General features: G+C 42.6%; 1 protein-coding gene and 1 pseudogene across 1 annotated transcript in view; one reads left to right on the top strand and one right to left on the bottom strand.

Moving 5' to 3' along the window:
• LOC126176650 (arylsulfatase B-like) overlaps window positions 1-7,595 on the bottom strand; it is a 100,053-nt gene extending 92,458 nt beyond the window's left edge. Inside the window, exon 1 of the mRNA XM_049923808.1 lies at window positions 7,494-7,595. Within this exon, the coding sequence (XP_049779765.1) occupies window positions 7,494-7,595 (102 nt within the window). The remainder of the gene's footprint in view (window positions 1-7,493) is intronic.
• A 6,866-nt stretch (window positions 7,596-14,461) lies between these two features.
• On the top strand, window positions 14,462-14,579 carry LOC126177257 (5S ribosomal RNA; annotated as a pseudogene).
• Window positions 14,580-14,944: the final 365 nt, after the last annotated feature.

Here is a 14,944-nt window from a genome sequence, read left to right on the forward strand (position 1 = left end):
TAATCCGAGCTTGTGCTCCATCTCTAATGACCTCGTTGTCGATGGGACGTTAAACGGTAATATCCTCCTCCTCCTCTTTCATCCTCTTTATCTCGCGTCATTCTTAATTGTTTGTTTATGAGTGGTATTTCTTCCAATTTTAGCTTTTCCTCAAAGAGAAGTGTGACATTCCCGAATGTTACGCTACCTTTCCCCATATCTATTATCGCTCATCTCTCATTTAAAAAATCTGCACCTATAATCAAATCTGCAGTTAGTTTAGGTATAATCACGAAGTTGGCTTCAATCTTTTGACCTTGGCACGAAAGAGTTCTGCAGCATTGTTTCTAAAAGGACCTCTTACTTTAATCTTACGTGTTTTCAGAACTGGCAATTCCTCATTGTCATTACAATGTATGAATAAATTTTCTGACATCGCAGCAAGTTCACTTCCGCTATCAATTACAATATTGACTGGGATATGCTTTACCATGGCCTTCAAAATTGGTTGAATTTAAAAGGGTTGATTCTGCTCTTCTTCTTCTTGCATCAACGAATCCTCCACTGAATCATACATGAGACTTTTCAGGAATTTCCCTTGTGAATTCGAACTTTCTGTAGGATAAGCTTCGACTGCTACTTCTCTCTCTTTTATTTCCCCTTCTCTATTTCTTCCTTCATTTACGCTTTCTTCAACATCCTCTACCTTTTCCTCATCCTCGTCTATCTTCTCCTTCTTCGTCGCTACTTCCACATAATAGCATCTAAATGCTCTAATTATCGCTTCATAACTTCCTTCATTATATATGTTGGGTTGTGTGCCCACTCATAACTTATTTTGAAATTCTGTCGACTGCGCATTATCCTCATTGAATTCGCTTTCCCTGGTTTCCATCTCAAACAGCTGTGCGATATTCATGACTTCGTCCTTTCCTCCTACATTCGTTGTGCATGCCTCTGGTAATTCATCTTCCTCGTCAGTATTCTCCCAATTAATTTCGTCCCAACACGATATTGTTATTTTCTTGTCTTCGTTTCCATCTGGTCCCTGCGGATTTGTTTCTTCCTTCTTCTCTTCTCGTGGTAACATTTTTACTTCTCTGTTCAAGGTGCTGCAATTGTCCTGGGTCGGTGCGTTATTCTCTTTGGCATGGGCGCTTAGATATCAATTTGAACGTTTATCGGGGTTTGGTGGTTCTACCTCTACCTCTTCTATCTGTATTCTCTTTTCTTGTTCAGCTTGTTGATAGTGGTTTCTTTGTTGATAATTTATCGGTCTATTGGTTCTCCAGTACCCGTTCCGGTTGTCGTTATTCCCTCTGTAATAGTTGTTGCCGTTCCTGGGTGAATTGTAGTTATTTCCATATTCTCTTCTAAATCCTTAACCGGTTCTTTGTTAAAATCTATTGTCGTTTCTTGGTGCGAAGTTATCACATGGTTCGTAATTATTGTTTCTTTGTACTGTGTCTTGTGGATTCCACTGCTTTTTGCTTTCGTTTTCACGTGCGCTTCGTCTTTTTCTTGCGTCATCTTCCGAAAATTTGAACTCTAGTTCCCTTAGAATACCTTCAAATGCTTCGACGTCATTGCCTCCGCGACCTACTAATGATTGCTGGTATTTCAATGGTAGCTTCATCGCGCATAATTTAATCAACTCTCCGTCACTGTATGGTACATCTAAGCATTGATTTTTCTTTGCCATTAATTCGAAAAATTTCACGGGACTCTTCTCTCCTGAATTTTCAAAATATGGGTTCTGTAATAATTCGTACTTCACTCTGTTCTGTGCTTCGCTGGACCAATATCGTGAGAGAAACTTCTCTCTGAAATCGTCGTACGATCGGCACGTCGCTGCAACATTCTGCATGGTTTCTGCGACTGTTCCTGACATGTGTGCACATATAAAGTCTAATTTGTGCGCTAGCGCCCAGTGTTCTGGTAATCCTACTCGGAATTGATCAATAAAAGTTCTTGGTTGTAATTGGTTTCCTTCTCGAAAGTGTTGAAATTTTCTGACTGTGAGGAAATGATCGTTGACGTACTTCGTCATAGTTCCATATGAAATTCGCGATTCTTCGCCACTTTTGTTTCTGATCATTTCTCCCGTCGTTCTTTCCGGTTGTGGTAGATCCATGGGATATTGTCCACTGTAACTATCGCCTACCCTTGCGTAGTATCGTTGGAGTGGTTCGCAATAATTTTCTTCCATAGGTTGTGAACGTGTAGCTGAATGCATTGCACTGTACTCTTCGCGACCTGGCTTTCCATTGTCACGTATGTTACTTTCCGCCTGTGGTTGGAATCGCAAATGCGTAATATCTTCGTTAATTGCTTGTTTTTCCGGTGCTGTTACAGATACGGATGTGGTTGCAGACGCTGTGCTTGTTCGATCCTGTTCACTACGCTCTTCAATGGTTTGCAACAACTCTGTTCGCAATTTCTGAAATTGTCGCTTCGTTTGCGCTTCTATTTTGACTATGCGGTTATCATATCTTTTCAGCGCTGCTTTTGTGATACGTTTGTGTAACACACTGTTTTCAACAATTTCACGCGCTGTACCTGATGCTTGTCTAGTAATTTCGTTTATCTATTTCTCTAGTTTCTTGACTTCTCCCAGGGTGTTGTTAGGTAATGTTTTGATCTCGTCCTGAATGTCATTACGCAATGTTTCTACATCCGCTTGTACCTTGTCAATGTCTGTTCTCAATTGATTGTGACCTGTTACTAAGTTTCCTATCACTTCTCTAGATTCTTTTGCCTCATCTTCAATATGACGTAGGTGTAACTGAATTTTGTTGTTTTGTTCTTTAATCTCACGCATTTGTCTCGTGGTTTCTGCATTCTGAATTTTTATTTGGTTCGCTATGTCTTTATTTTGCCTTGTCATGGTTTCCGTAATTTGTTGTAATGATTCTGCCAGATTGGTGGGCCCTATTGCGTTTTCTTCCGACGTCCTACGCTCTGTGTTTTCGCCCAAGTGTTGGTTCGCAACCGATTGCGTTGTACTGTGCGGTGACACGTTTCTGCTCGAATTCCTTGTACTCTGAGGTGAGGGAGCTCTGATTACTTGTACTATGGGTTCTACGTATTCAAGACGCAAGTTAGAATCTTCATCGGCTGTCTCTCTATTTTCCTGCTCCTCTGTCGTATGCTGACCTAGGTTTACTGTGCCTTGGCGTACATTATCCTCGTTATGGTGCGTTATCTGTCCTATTTCTCGCGATACTGCATGGTCTGTTGTACTGTCCTCTATTCTCTGTCCATCTTCATGTTGGGTCTCTACCTCAATTCGGTCAAGGTCTCGATCTGCCATTGCTAATCTTTCCGAATCCCTTATTTTCTGTTTTAGAAGCAATTCACGCGCCATACTTCTCGTCAACATGCGCTCATACGATCTCACGCGTTTCATAAACTTTTTGCACACACGACTTGACACTCCATTCACTTACTTGTTGGGTCAGAACCAACTTGTCAACGATGTATCCACCACCTGTGCGCTTGCATTGCAGAGAAAACTTAATTCTAACAATATTAAAATTCATAAGTTAATTATGCTATTGTCTCTGCTAGAATGTCTCACGTTCTACTGAATACTTTCTTACCATCTATCGCTGCAGCTACTGTTTTCGACTATTTATAACGCTCAAAAAAAAATTTTTTATTACGAAAATATTTCAACACGATATTTTTCTGACCTAGTTAGGCATGTGGTCGACCGTCAATCATGGTATTTTACCATCCTGGCAGGGTCGCCTTTTTCTAACATTCTGCGTGGTGTCTGTTTGTTCTATATCGTGTCCCCCTACCACTTTCGCGCAACGACGCTCTGAGCGTGTTTTTTAGGGAATTGACTAGTTTGAACCTGGGACCTGTTGCAATACAGGATGGTAAAAACCAACTGCGATCAACAAAAATGTGAACGAACATTCCCTGAATGGGTTTCCAAGTTCTATAATGGATCGAAGGATGACCTATGCCATATCACATCTACGTATAATCTAGGTTTCAATTAAGTTTCACAAAAGAGAAAACTATCAAATTGGTCTACAGTGACCCTCAATTATCTTAAATTACTTACCTAACTTGTCGTAAATTACAGTGGCCGAGGTGGCTTCTCAATAACTATATAACAGAAAAATCATCGCGTTTCAGATTTTTACTTCATGTGGCAAATGTGAACACCATGAGCTTTAATTGACGATCGACACTAGTATTACGCAAAAAAAGGGGTGTAACAGATGAGACTTCTGCAGTTCTGAGTGAAGCTTTATGCGCTGTTATGGGGCATCGCGTGCGTTCATTACCTTGTCCGTGTTCGTCAGGGGGTGGCGGAAAGCACAGCTACGCTCACCTCGCCGTCTCCGAAGCAACTCTGTTCTAACTTCTCCTTACTACTATTTACCGAAGTTGACTGAGTTTTCATCTGATCAGTCAGGGTCTCAATGTTAACCTTAAGCTCTGCCTACAAAAATTCTGTCTATCCAATGAGAAACGTTATACCTTTCGTGGTGGGGCAATGCTTTTAAAGTTTGCAACGTAACAGAGACGCGAAAAAGTCTCACTCTAGAACTTGCAGCTGGTGTGGTCCTTTTAGCGTTATCATAAGATCTATACTGTTCTTATGGAGGATCTTTTAACATGGGCTGCGGGTGGTCCTAACGTACAGAGACGCGAAAAAGTCTCACGCTAAAACTTGCAGGTGGTGTTGTCCTAGCGGTTAGCTGGCGACGTGGGTGTCCATCCGTCCCTTATCATAGGGCCTTCCAGCTTAACACGGTTCTGGTCTCGGCTTCTGTTCTCGTTTCTCCCCTCGGAGCTGCGTTTGTCTCACGGTGGGAAGGTATGACATGCATTTAGGCATTCTTGTGTTAGTCTGTGGTATTCCATTTGCTCACTCGTTACTCGTATTACTTTGGTTAATTTAATGTCACTATTTACTTGGAGCTATGTGACATACTACTGGATTTACTTATCATGTCAGAGTTTTCATGGAAGGTGTTCGGTTTGCCTGACACCTTATACTGTTACTGTGATTTTTCCTGCTGCACTTCCTCGTATACGCTCTGTACTGACTATTATTATTATATGGTGTGGGTGGCATTCACTAGATCAGTGTGCTTGGATCAGGTGTTGTAAATAATCTTCTTTACAGACTGATTGTATTTAACAGTACTGAACGGATGTCACCCACCTTCTTTCCCGAACCACTGTGATTACTCCATTACACTTTCCTCATTATTGGACCCGCAGTGCTATCAAGTCAATAACACAGTAAGGAACATAAATTAAAAGAAAGGTCAGCTTTGCCCGTTCCTTTTAATTGAACATATATGGTAGTTGTGCACACAGCGCTCCATGGGGTCGTCAATCAACAGTAAGAAAAGGTGAGTATCAGTATCTTCTTTTAGGTGTAAACAATTTCGTATACACACATACTGATAGAAAATAAGTTGTTCAATATTTAAACATTCAAATTATAACTATCTAAATTAGTGTTGAAGCATTTTATTTAAATCTCTGTAAATTCATTTTTATTAATTACTCCGAAGTTGTACTAGCGAGCATTATCGACAATGTTGTAAGCTCTCTGATTTTATATTTTGTGTCTGTTCTTGTTCGTTGTGCACAATCTTGTGGGGAGAGCAGTTGTAAATGGACAATCTCGGCGAGAATGTGATTCGAAATTGACTGTCTTGTCGGAAGACCTATTGTTAATGAAGCAAATGTATTTTTGTAATACTGTTGATGGCAGAGGAAGACACCTATTACAAATGGAGCTGGTGTGTATTTGCAGTACTGCTGAAAGCTGAGGAAGCCATCTGATATCAATGTCCTTACACCATTATTTTGTATTAGAAATCGAATCCGAGACAAGCATGCACTAGATCAATGTGCTAAGATCAGAAGGACAGATGACAACGAGGCCACCAGCAAAATAACAACATAAGTGTTATTTCATAACTCAAGATGTAGATCAGGGATTCGTTGCAACTCACATTAAATAATGATCAGTCTCTTGTTAGAAGACTTATCATTGAATATTAAACAACTAAGACGCCGTTACACAATCAAGGAAGCAAATGAGTTCATTGATTCCAATTCTACATCTACATCTACATGACTACTACGACATTTAAGTGCTCGGCAGAGGGTTCATCGAACCACAATCATACTAACTCTCTACCATTCCACTCCCGAACAGCGCGCGGCGAAAACGAACACCTAAACTTTTCTGTTCGAGCTCTGATTTCTCTTTTTTTATTTTCATGATCTTTCCTACCTATGTAGGTTGGGCTCAACAAAATATTTTCGCATTCGGAAGAGAAAGTTGGTGACTGAAATTTCGTAAATAGATCTCGCCGCGACGAAAAAGTCTTTGCTTTAATGACGTCCATCCCAACTCGCGTATCATATCTGCCACACTCTCTCCCCTATTACGTGATAATACAAAACGAACTGCCCTTTTTTGCACCCCCTCGACGTCCTCCGTCAATCCCATCCGGCAAGGATCCCACACCACGCAGCAATACCCCAACGGAGGACGAACGAGTGTAGTGTAAGCTGTCTCTTTAGTGGACTTGTTGCACCTTCTAAGTGTCCTGGCGATGGAACGCAACCTTTGGCTCGCCTTCCCCACAATATTATCTATGTGGTCTTTCCAACTGAAGTTGTTCGTAATTTTAACACCCACGTACTTAGTTGAATTGACAGCCTTGAGAATTGTACTATTTATCGAGTAATCGAATTCCAACGGATTTCTTTTAGAACTTTTGTGGATCATCTCACACTTTTGTAGCTCACTGATAATGTAAGCGCAGAAAAATATGTTTTTATGTTTTGGGAAGTGCACAGTTACCAGCTTCTGTTTATTGAAAAGAATTTAGCAATCCCTGTAACATTTTGGAATCTTACCAAGATCGGAAAGGACATTTCAACAACTATTTTTCAGACGGAACTTAATCACAGGTACCTGCATCCTTGTTCAAATGGTTCTAATGGCTCTGAGCACTAGGCGACTTAACTTCTGAGGTCATCAGTCGCCTAGAACTTAGACCTAATTAAACCTAACTAACCTAAGGACATCACACACATCCATACCCGAGGTAGGATTCGAACTTGCGACCGTAGTGGTCGCTCGGCTCCAGACTGTAGCGCCCAGAACCGCACGGCCACTCCGGCCGGCGTACCTGCATCCTGAGTATACAATCTGAAGTTACTATTAGTATTGTCTGCCAGGTAACTCATACACCACGCGAACAGTAAGGTCCCAAAACCGCTCCCTGCGACACGGCAGAAGCTAGTTCTATTTATGTAGATGTCTCTTCATTCAAGGTACACAACGCATTTGGGGTGCATTAGTACATCCAGAGCACAAATTGAGATATGAAGGAGTTATAGGTATACCTGCTTTTCAATACTCTCTTTCTTTGCCAGAGATCATAACGAAATGAAATCAATTTCTACGAATACATTTAACGACTTTTGCTCTTACTTCATCATGAGGTGAAACTTACCAAGTCATCTGCAATTATGAAAATGATGTTTGGTGGCGTCGATTGTCCCTGCACGACTCCTGCTGCTATAAGCAGCCACACTGCGGCCAAGAGGGCAGACATCGCTCACTCTGCGTCCAGAACAACCGCCGATCTATGTACCTGCGAAAACGTTAACTTCACTTGAATAAGGACGAAATATAGCTGAATTCTGTATACAGCTATTCGGGTCTCTAGTTCAGCTTTACTTTCAGATCCGATTACCCAGAGTGACAAAAGCCTACCCTGGATTCTTTCTTCACTTTACGAAATTCTAAATAAGACGAAGGCAATTATTCGCGACGATGTTAAGACAATACACTATAGGTAACTACCATATGCGTCTGCGGTGAAGGTAAAAATTATAGTAAATTTTACTGCAAAATCATTTGTGCGAACACTTAATAACGGACTGTGAGAGTGAGAGCTTTCTCGAAGCTTACAAGGAGAAGCAAGTTATGTAATTCATGTCATGGGAAGAGGAAAAAGCGGAGGTAATTACTACTGTGGATCACAGCATAAAGCTGATACTTGACATTTCCCCAGTTGCTCCCCTGTAACTTCATGGACTAGTAGTAGAAATGGTAAAGCAGAAAAGAACAGAGGGGGGGGGGGGAGTGGAAGAAATTTGTAGTTATTTTTGTCCAGAGGACGACATCACACTGTTGTAACAATTCTTTGTAATAGACGAGAAATGGAGCAGCGAATGCGAAGTGTTACGGGTCCATTAGTCCTTTATATGAAACGTTTTAGCAAAAGTTGTTTAGAGGAAACTGTAGCCTTTAAGTGGTAGCCTTTAAATCGGCCGCAGTCCGTTAGTATACGTCGGACCCGCGTGTCGGCACTGTCAGTGATTACAGACCGAGCGCCGCCACACGGCAGGTCTAGTCTAGAGAGACTCCCTAGCACTCGCCTTAGTTGTACAGCCGACTTTGCTAGCGATGGTTCACTGTCTACATACGCTCTCATTTGCAGAGACGACAGTTTAGCATAGCCTTCAGCTACGTCATTTGCTACGACCTAGCAAGACGCCATACTCAGTTACTATAATTACTTCAAGAATGTACTCTGAACAGATAATACTGTGAATCATGTACCGTCAAGAGCGACGTTCATCATTAAAGGATTAAAGTTAAGTACCAAACTAATTACGTCCGCTTTCTGAATTCTCATTCCTTGTCATGTTCCAGACCTCACGTCAGTATAGTTCTTCCCTCCTCACGCCAGCCTGCGTGAGGTAAAACGCGTGCATTTCGGCCTCCACTCGTAACACGGTGTTGGGTCTTCTGCTAACACAAAAGAAACTTCAAACTACAAACAAGGAAGGGAACAAGTTGGCTTTAGAAGTGAATAGGGAACAATTGATCATTTACAATTTGGCAACAGGATTACAGAAAGGAGGAACAAAATGTTACATAACTGCAGACGACCGTGTAGGGAGGGAAACCACAACTATGAGAAGTCATCTTGCGTATTAATAACCGCTTCAGCTGTGATTAGTGCTTTATCATTGGATCACTACCGGTTTCATGGCACTAAAATCCACATCTTCAGGTGAACATATGACTAAAGCATTAGAGCGGAAAAGCTCGGAACCTTTCTACCCAAATTTCACTGCGCGTCAACATACGCCCCAAAAACGTATTTTCCGGCGATTACAATACCAGTAGGCCACAGTCGGAATCACTGAACTCATTTGCATCCTTGGGGGTGTAATGGGGTCTTCGCACCTTAGCGACCACGACACCTGTACGCGATGCCGTGTAGATCGGACAAGCACCCCATCCGGTATATTGGAATCAGCCTGTTTTATTGTACGGCATACCGCCGCTTAGTGGTGTTTTGTTCTGACGGACAACGAAATTCGGGCAAAAAGTTTCCGAGCTTTGCCGCTATAATGTTTTAGTCATATGTTCACCTGAAGATGTGGCTTTTAGTGCCACGGAACCGGTAGTCATCCACTGATAAAAAACTGAATACAGATGGCGCGGTTATTAACACCCAGGAATGTTACATAACATTCGGAGGTTATGAGAAAACATTTTAGTCACTCGCAACGAAATCTGTGCGTGCACCCCTTGGAAACAGGGAATAAAATGTACATTCATCAGTGTGATGAGGATATGTGGAGTGTAGAAAGAGGAGGATACTCTTTCGGTAGGACTGTGGATGGAGACAGGCAGCTTGTTCAAGACATCGTGCCGCTTGGAGGTTTTATGACGAGCGAGATTCTGAACTTCATCTACGACCACGGTACTCCGACTCACTGCCGCAGCAGAGTGATAAGAGTTTACAGCATCACAGCCCATTACACGGGTGTTGGTGTTTAGATAGGAAGCCGTACCGGTGCCACAACTCCACTAAATCCGATTCATGCCTTAGTGTCATTCGATGTGGTATTCAATGGAGCACTGGAGTTACCAAATTAATCGTTGGGTCTGAATGATGATGTCATATTCAACTAGCATACAGTAGCCATCCCTCCGGTTGCCTATCTTGTTAGATGACTTCAGCAATTAACATTGTTTTTTTTTCATATAATGTTGATTCCAATACCTTGTAAGTGTTTAATATAAAAAAAAATCGGCTTATGTTTCATTTGCAATTTTCCTTGAAGAAGCACGTAATTTCCTTCAGCTCACTGATTTATTCTATTGATGGAATAGATAGTTATAATGTAGGATTATTGTGATTTTTCACATTATCTTTCTATGTTAGGGTATTTGAAGATAGCGATTCCGTTGTATAATTTACAGTTAACATGGATCTTTATAGGAGTGTAACGGAGTCTGCGTAGGTCAATTGCTCTGAGAGGATACTGCACATCCAGTGGAGTCTCCATTTATACCTGTACAAACAGTATGAAGAGGAGGGCTCCATACGCAGAGGCAAATGCCCCGGTCTGACTACTGTGCAGGAGAAAAATGTCGATCACGCTCGAGCAGCATTCCAACAAAGCCTATAGAAATCAACGCTTTGTGCAAGCTGTGAGCTTCATATCAGACAAACACCAATCCACATAATCATGTGTAAGCTCTTCCGCATGAAACCGTGCAAATTACAGTTTGTTCATGCACTGAGTCGAGGAGATTATTCTGCACAACCTGACTCCTGCATCGATACGTTGGCTGGAATGAACAATGACAGTGACACGTCAGAGAGTATAATTTTTAATGCCTATGCAACATTTCATACTAATGGTAAAGGTAATCGTCGCGATATATAAGTTTTTCGAGAACAGAAAACCCCATTTCTCTGTGCAACACGAGCGAGATCCACAAAGATCACTGTAGTTCGGGCTGGGAAAAGATTTACAGCCCCTATTTTATCATATGGGATACCAGTTCAATTTTACACAGAGTACGCGAAGGAACTTGCCCCCCTTCTTGCAGCGGTGTACCGTAGGTCTCTAGAAGAGCGTAGCGTTCCAAAGGATTGGAAAAGGGCACAGGTCATCCCCGTTTTCAAGAAGGGACGTCGAACAGATGTGCAGAACTATAGACCTATATCTCTAACGTCGATCAGTTGTAGAATTTTGGAACACGTATTGTGTTCGAGTATAATGACTTTTCTGGAGACTAGAAATCTACTCTGTAGGAATCAGCAAGGGTTTCGAAAAAGACGGTCATGTGAAACCCAGCTCGCGCTATTCGTCCACGAGACTCAGAGGGCCATAGACACGGGTTCACAGGTAGATGCCGTGTTTCTTGACTTCCGCAAGGCGTTCGATACAGTTCCCCACAGTCGTTTAATGGACAAAGTAAGAGCATATGGACTATCAGAACAATTGTGTGATTGGATTGAGGAGTTCCTAGATAACAGGACGCAGCAAGTCATTCTCAATGGAGAGAAGTCTTCCGAAGTAAGAGTGATTTCAGGTGTGCCGCAGGGGAGTGTCATAGGACCGTTGCTATTCACAATATACGTAAATGACCTGGTGGATAACATCGGAAGTTCACTGAGGCTTTTTGCAGATGATGCTGTGGTGTATCGAGAGGTTGTAACAATGGAAAATTGTACTGAAATGCAGGAGGATCTGCAGCGAATTGACGCATGGTGCAGGGAATGGCAATTGAATCTCAATGTAGACAAGTATAATGTGCTGCGAATACACAGAAAGATAGATCCTTTATCATTTAGCTACAAAATAGCAGGTCAGCAACTGGAAGCAGTTAATACCATAAATTATCTGGGAGTACGCATTAGGAGTGATTTAAAATGGAATGATCATATAATGATAATCATCGGTAAAGCAGATGCCAGACTGAGATTCTTTGGAAGAATCCTAAGGAAATGCAGTCCGAAAACAAAGGAAGTAAGTTACAGTACGCTTGTTCGCCCACTGCTTGAATACTGCTCAGCAGTGTGGGATCCGTACCATATAGGGTTGATAGAAGATATAGAGAAGATCCAACGGAGAGCAGCGCGCTTCGTTACAGGATCATTTAGTAATGGCGATATGATAGATAAACTCCAGTGGAAGACTCTGCAGGAGAGAAGCTCAGTAGCTCGGTACGGGCTTTTGTCAAAGTTTCGAGAACATACCTTCACCGAAGAGTCAAGCAGTATATTGCTCCCTCCTACGTATATCTCGCGAAGAGACCATGAGGATAAAATCAGAGAGATTAGAGCCCACACAGAGGCATACCGACAATCCTTCTTTCCACGAACAATACGAGACTGGAATAGAAGGGAGAATCGATAGAGGTACTCAAGGTACCCTCCGCCACACACCGTCAGGGTGCTTGCGGAGTATGGATGTAGATGTAGATAAGCAAAATTATCATAGACATTTTGCTTTCTTGACATGCTTTCTTATGACTACTTCAAGAGGACTCCATCGACTTCATGTGATAACAATATGGCGCAACGCCTCTTTTTCGTTTCGCTGTATGGGAATACCTAAATAAACATCAGCCTGGATGATGCCTCGGCAGTGTAGATGCTGATGATATTCTGTGATCGCTACGATAAGCAGGCTTAACTGTTTGTAATTTTTTTTTTTTTGTTGGTCAGTGTGGAGGATTAAGTATTTGTCCCGTCCCTGCCATACTCCTTGTCACAGTTATGGCAGGGGATCGAAGCAGCGTCAGAATCAATCACCACCGACTTGCTGCAGTAGATATGGAAAGGGTATGAACGTTTACCAACGGAGTGCATGTCGAATCTCCGCAATACAGGTTATCATTACAAAATTTTCCCATAAGGTTAAACGTTTGTGTGGTGTCACCGCCAGACACCTCACTTGCTAGGTGGTAGCCTTTAAATCGGCCGCGGTCCGCTAGTATACGTCGGACCCGCGTGTCACCACTGTCAGTGATAACTGTAGTGGACAGACAATCCACTATGACTTGTAGCCGAATAGCCCGCATCTCGTGGTCGTGCGGTAGTGTTCTCGCTTCCCACGCCCGGGTTCCCGGGTTCGATTCCCGGCGGGGTCAGGCATTTTCTCTGCCGCGTGATGGCTGGGTGTTGTGTGCTGTCATTAGGTTAGTTAGGTTTAAGTAGTTCTAAGTTCTAGGGGACTGATGACCGTAGATGTTAAGTCCCATAGTGCTCAGAGCCATTTGAACCATTTTTTGTAGCCGAATAGCACGCGTTTAAGCTCACGCAGACTGGCGTGAGGTCTGGAACAGATTAAAGGAGTTGAGTCTAATAAATAAAGTACGGAGTTGATGTAATACTTAACTTTAATCCATAATTGGAGAACATCGCTCTTGTTCATACATTATATAATCTCAATATAAACTGGTCATGGCGCCTTGCTAGGTCGTAGCAAATGACGTAGCTGAAGGCTATGCTAACTATCGTCTCGGCAAATGAGAGCGTATTTGTCAGTGTAGCTTCGCTAGCAAAGTCGGCTGTACAACTGGGCGATGTTCTCCAATTATGGATTAAAGTTAAGTATTACATCAACTCCGTACTTTATTTATTAGACTCAACTCCTTTAATCTGTTCCAGACCTCACGCCAGTCTGCGTGAGCTTAAAAGCGTGCTATTCGGCTACAAGTCATAGTGGATTGGCTGTCGGGTCAGTCCACTACAGTTTGTGCTTAAATACATTTCTCTAGTAGGAACGTGGTAGGAAATGGAGTTTGAGGCGCCTGACTGGAAGAACAGTAAAACTGTGTCTTATCAAATGGTATAGACATATTACTTGATGCAGCGCTCGCGAACCATTATCGGACTTACAGGGATCATAGACTCATTAGATGCCGATGGGATAGCTGGAAGAACATATGGAAGCACGAACTCGGATTGTAGCAAATTAAGTAAGATTACGAAAGTACACGGGATTAAATTTAACTAAGTGTTCAGTATCTTAGAAACTGTGTATTATACAGCAACTGACAAAAGATCGATGTATGTAACGTATTTTCCTATGCGATAGACTGAACATATAGCAAATGCACCAAGGCTTCTATTAAAAAGAAAGTGTTTCGCGTAAGTGATGAGAGAAATGTAAAAGAATTGTCTAATCTTAAGGCAACTGTTCGGAGAGAATGAGAGAAGGTGCCACGAAAATGTGGTACGTGAGGCAGCTAGAAATAAGATAATAGGGGTACGAAGAGACTAAAACGAAACTGATGTTCGGTGGAGATCACATTTCATCAGTTAAACGGTCGGGTCCTACAGCAACTACGACGCCAGAGCTGAAGCAGAAATTCAGATAACATCAGGAATATATCTACATTACTAAAGTAATACAAGATGAGGTGAGATTAAAAAGAAAGGAAAGCAACGGGATAAGACAGTCTTCAGATAACAGTGATTAATGGTCTTTTATGCAGGATGGAATTCCGTGTCTGTTGTTCACTTACAGACTATTTTAATATAGTGTCAGAAACACCTTTAGAAGACTTGCTACTGGCTGTTCTGATGCTGTATTAACTGTCGCTCTCTGAAACGGACGTAATGCCCAGAAACCGGACATAAAAGTATTTCTGGGTGCCAATGGCCTTGCCGTAGTGGTAACACCGGTTCCCATCAGAACACCGAAGTTAAGCGCTGTCGGGCTGGGTTAGCACTTGGATGGGTGACCATCCGGTCTGCCGAGGGCTGTTGGCAGCGGGGGGGGGGGGGGGAGGGGGGGGGCACTCAGCCCTTGTGAGGCAAACTGAGGAGCTACTTGATTGAGAAGTGGCGGCTCCGGTCTCGGAAAATGACATACGGCTGGAAGAGTGGTGTGCTGACGACATGCCCCTCCATACCACATCCAGTGATGCCTATGGGTTGAGGATGACACGGCGGCCTGTCGGTACCGTTGGGTCTTCATGACCTGTGGCAGTGTTGCTTGGACTTCCAATGCGTAAAACGATCCAAACCCGGCAGATGGCTCATAGAGTGATGGGGAGATGCATGTCTCAAGGGTAAAAACACGAAGACAAGTGGGTCAGGGAGCACAGTGTTCTGGAGAATGTGTTTGTGTTTGT

Source organism: Schistocerca cancellata, chromosome 3, assembly GCF_023864275.1.
Source record: "Schistocerca cancellata isolate TAMUIC-IGC-003103 chromosome 3, iqSchCanc2.1, whole genome shotgun sequence".
Classification (NCBI taxonomy): domain Eukaryota; kingdom Metazoa; phylum Arthropoda; class Insecta; order Orthoptera; family Acrididae; genus Schistocerca; species Schistocerca cancellata.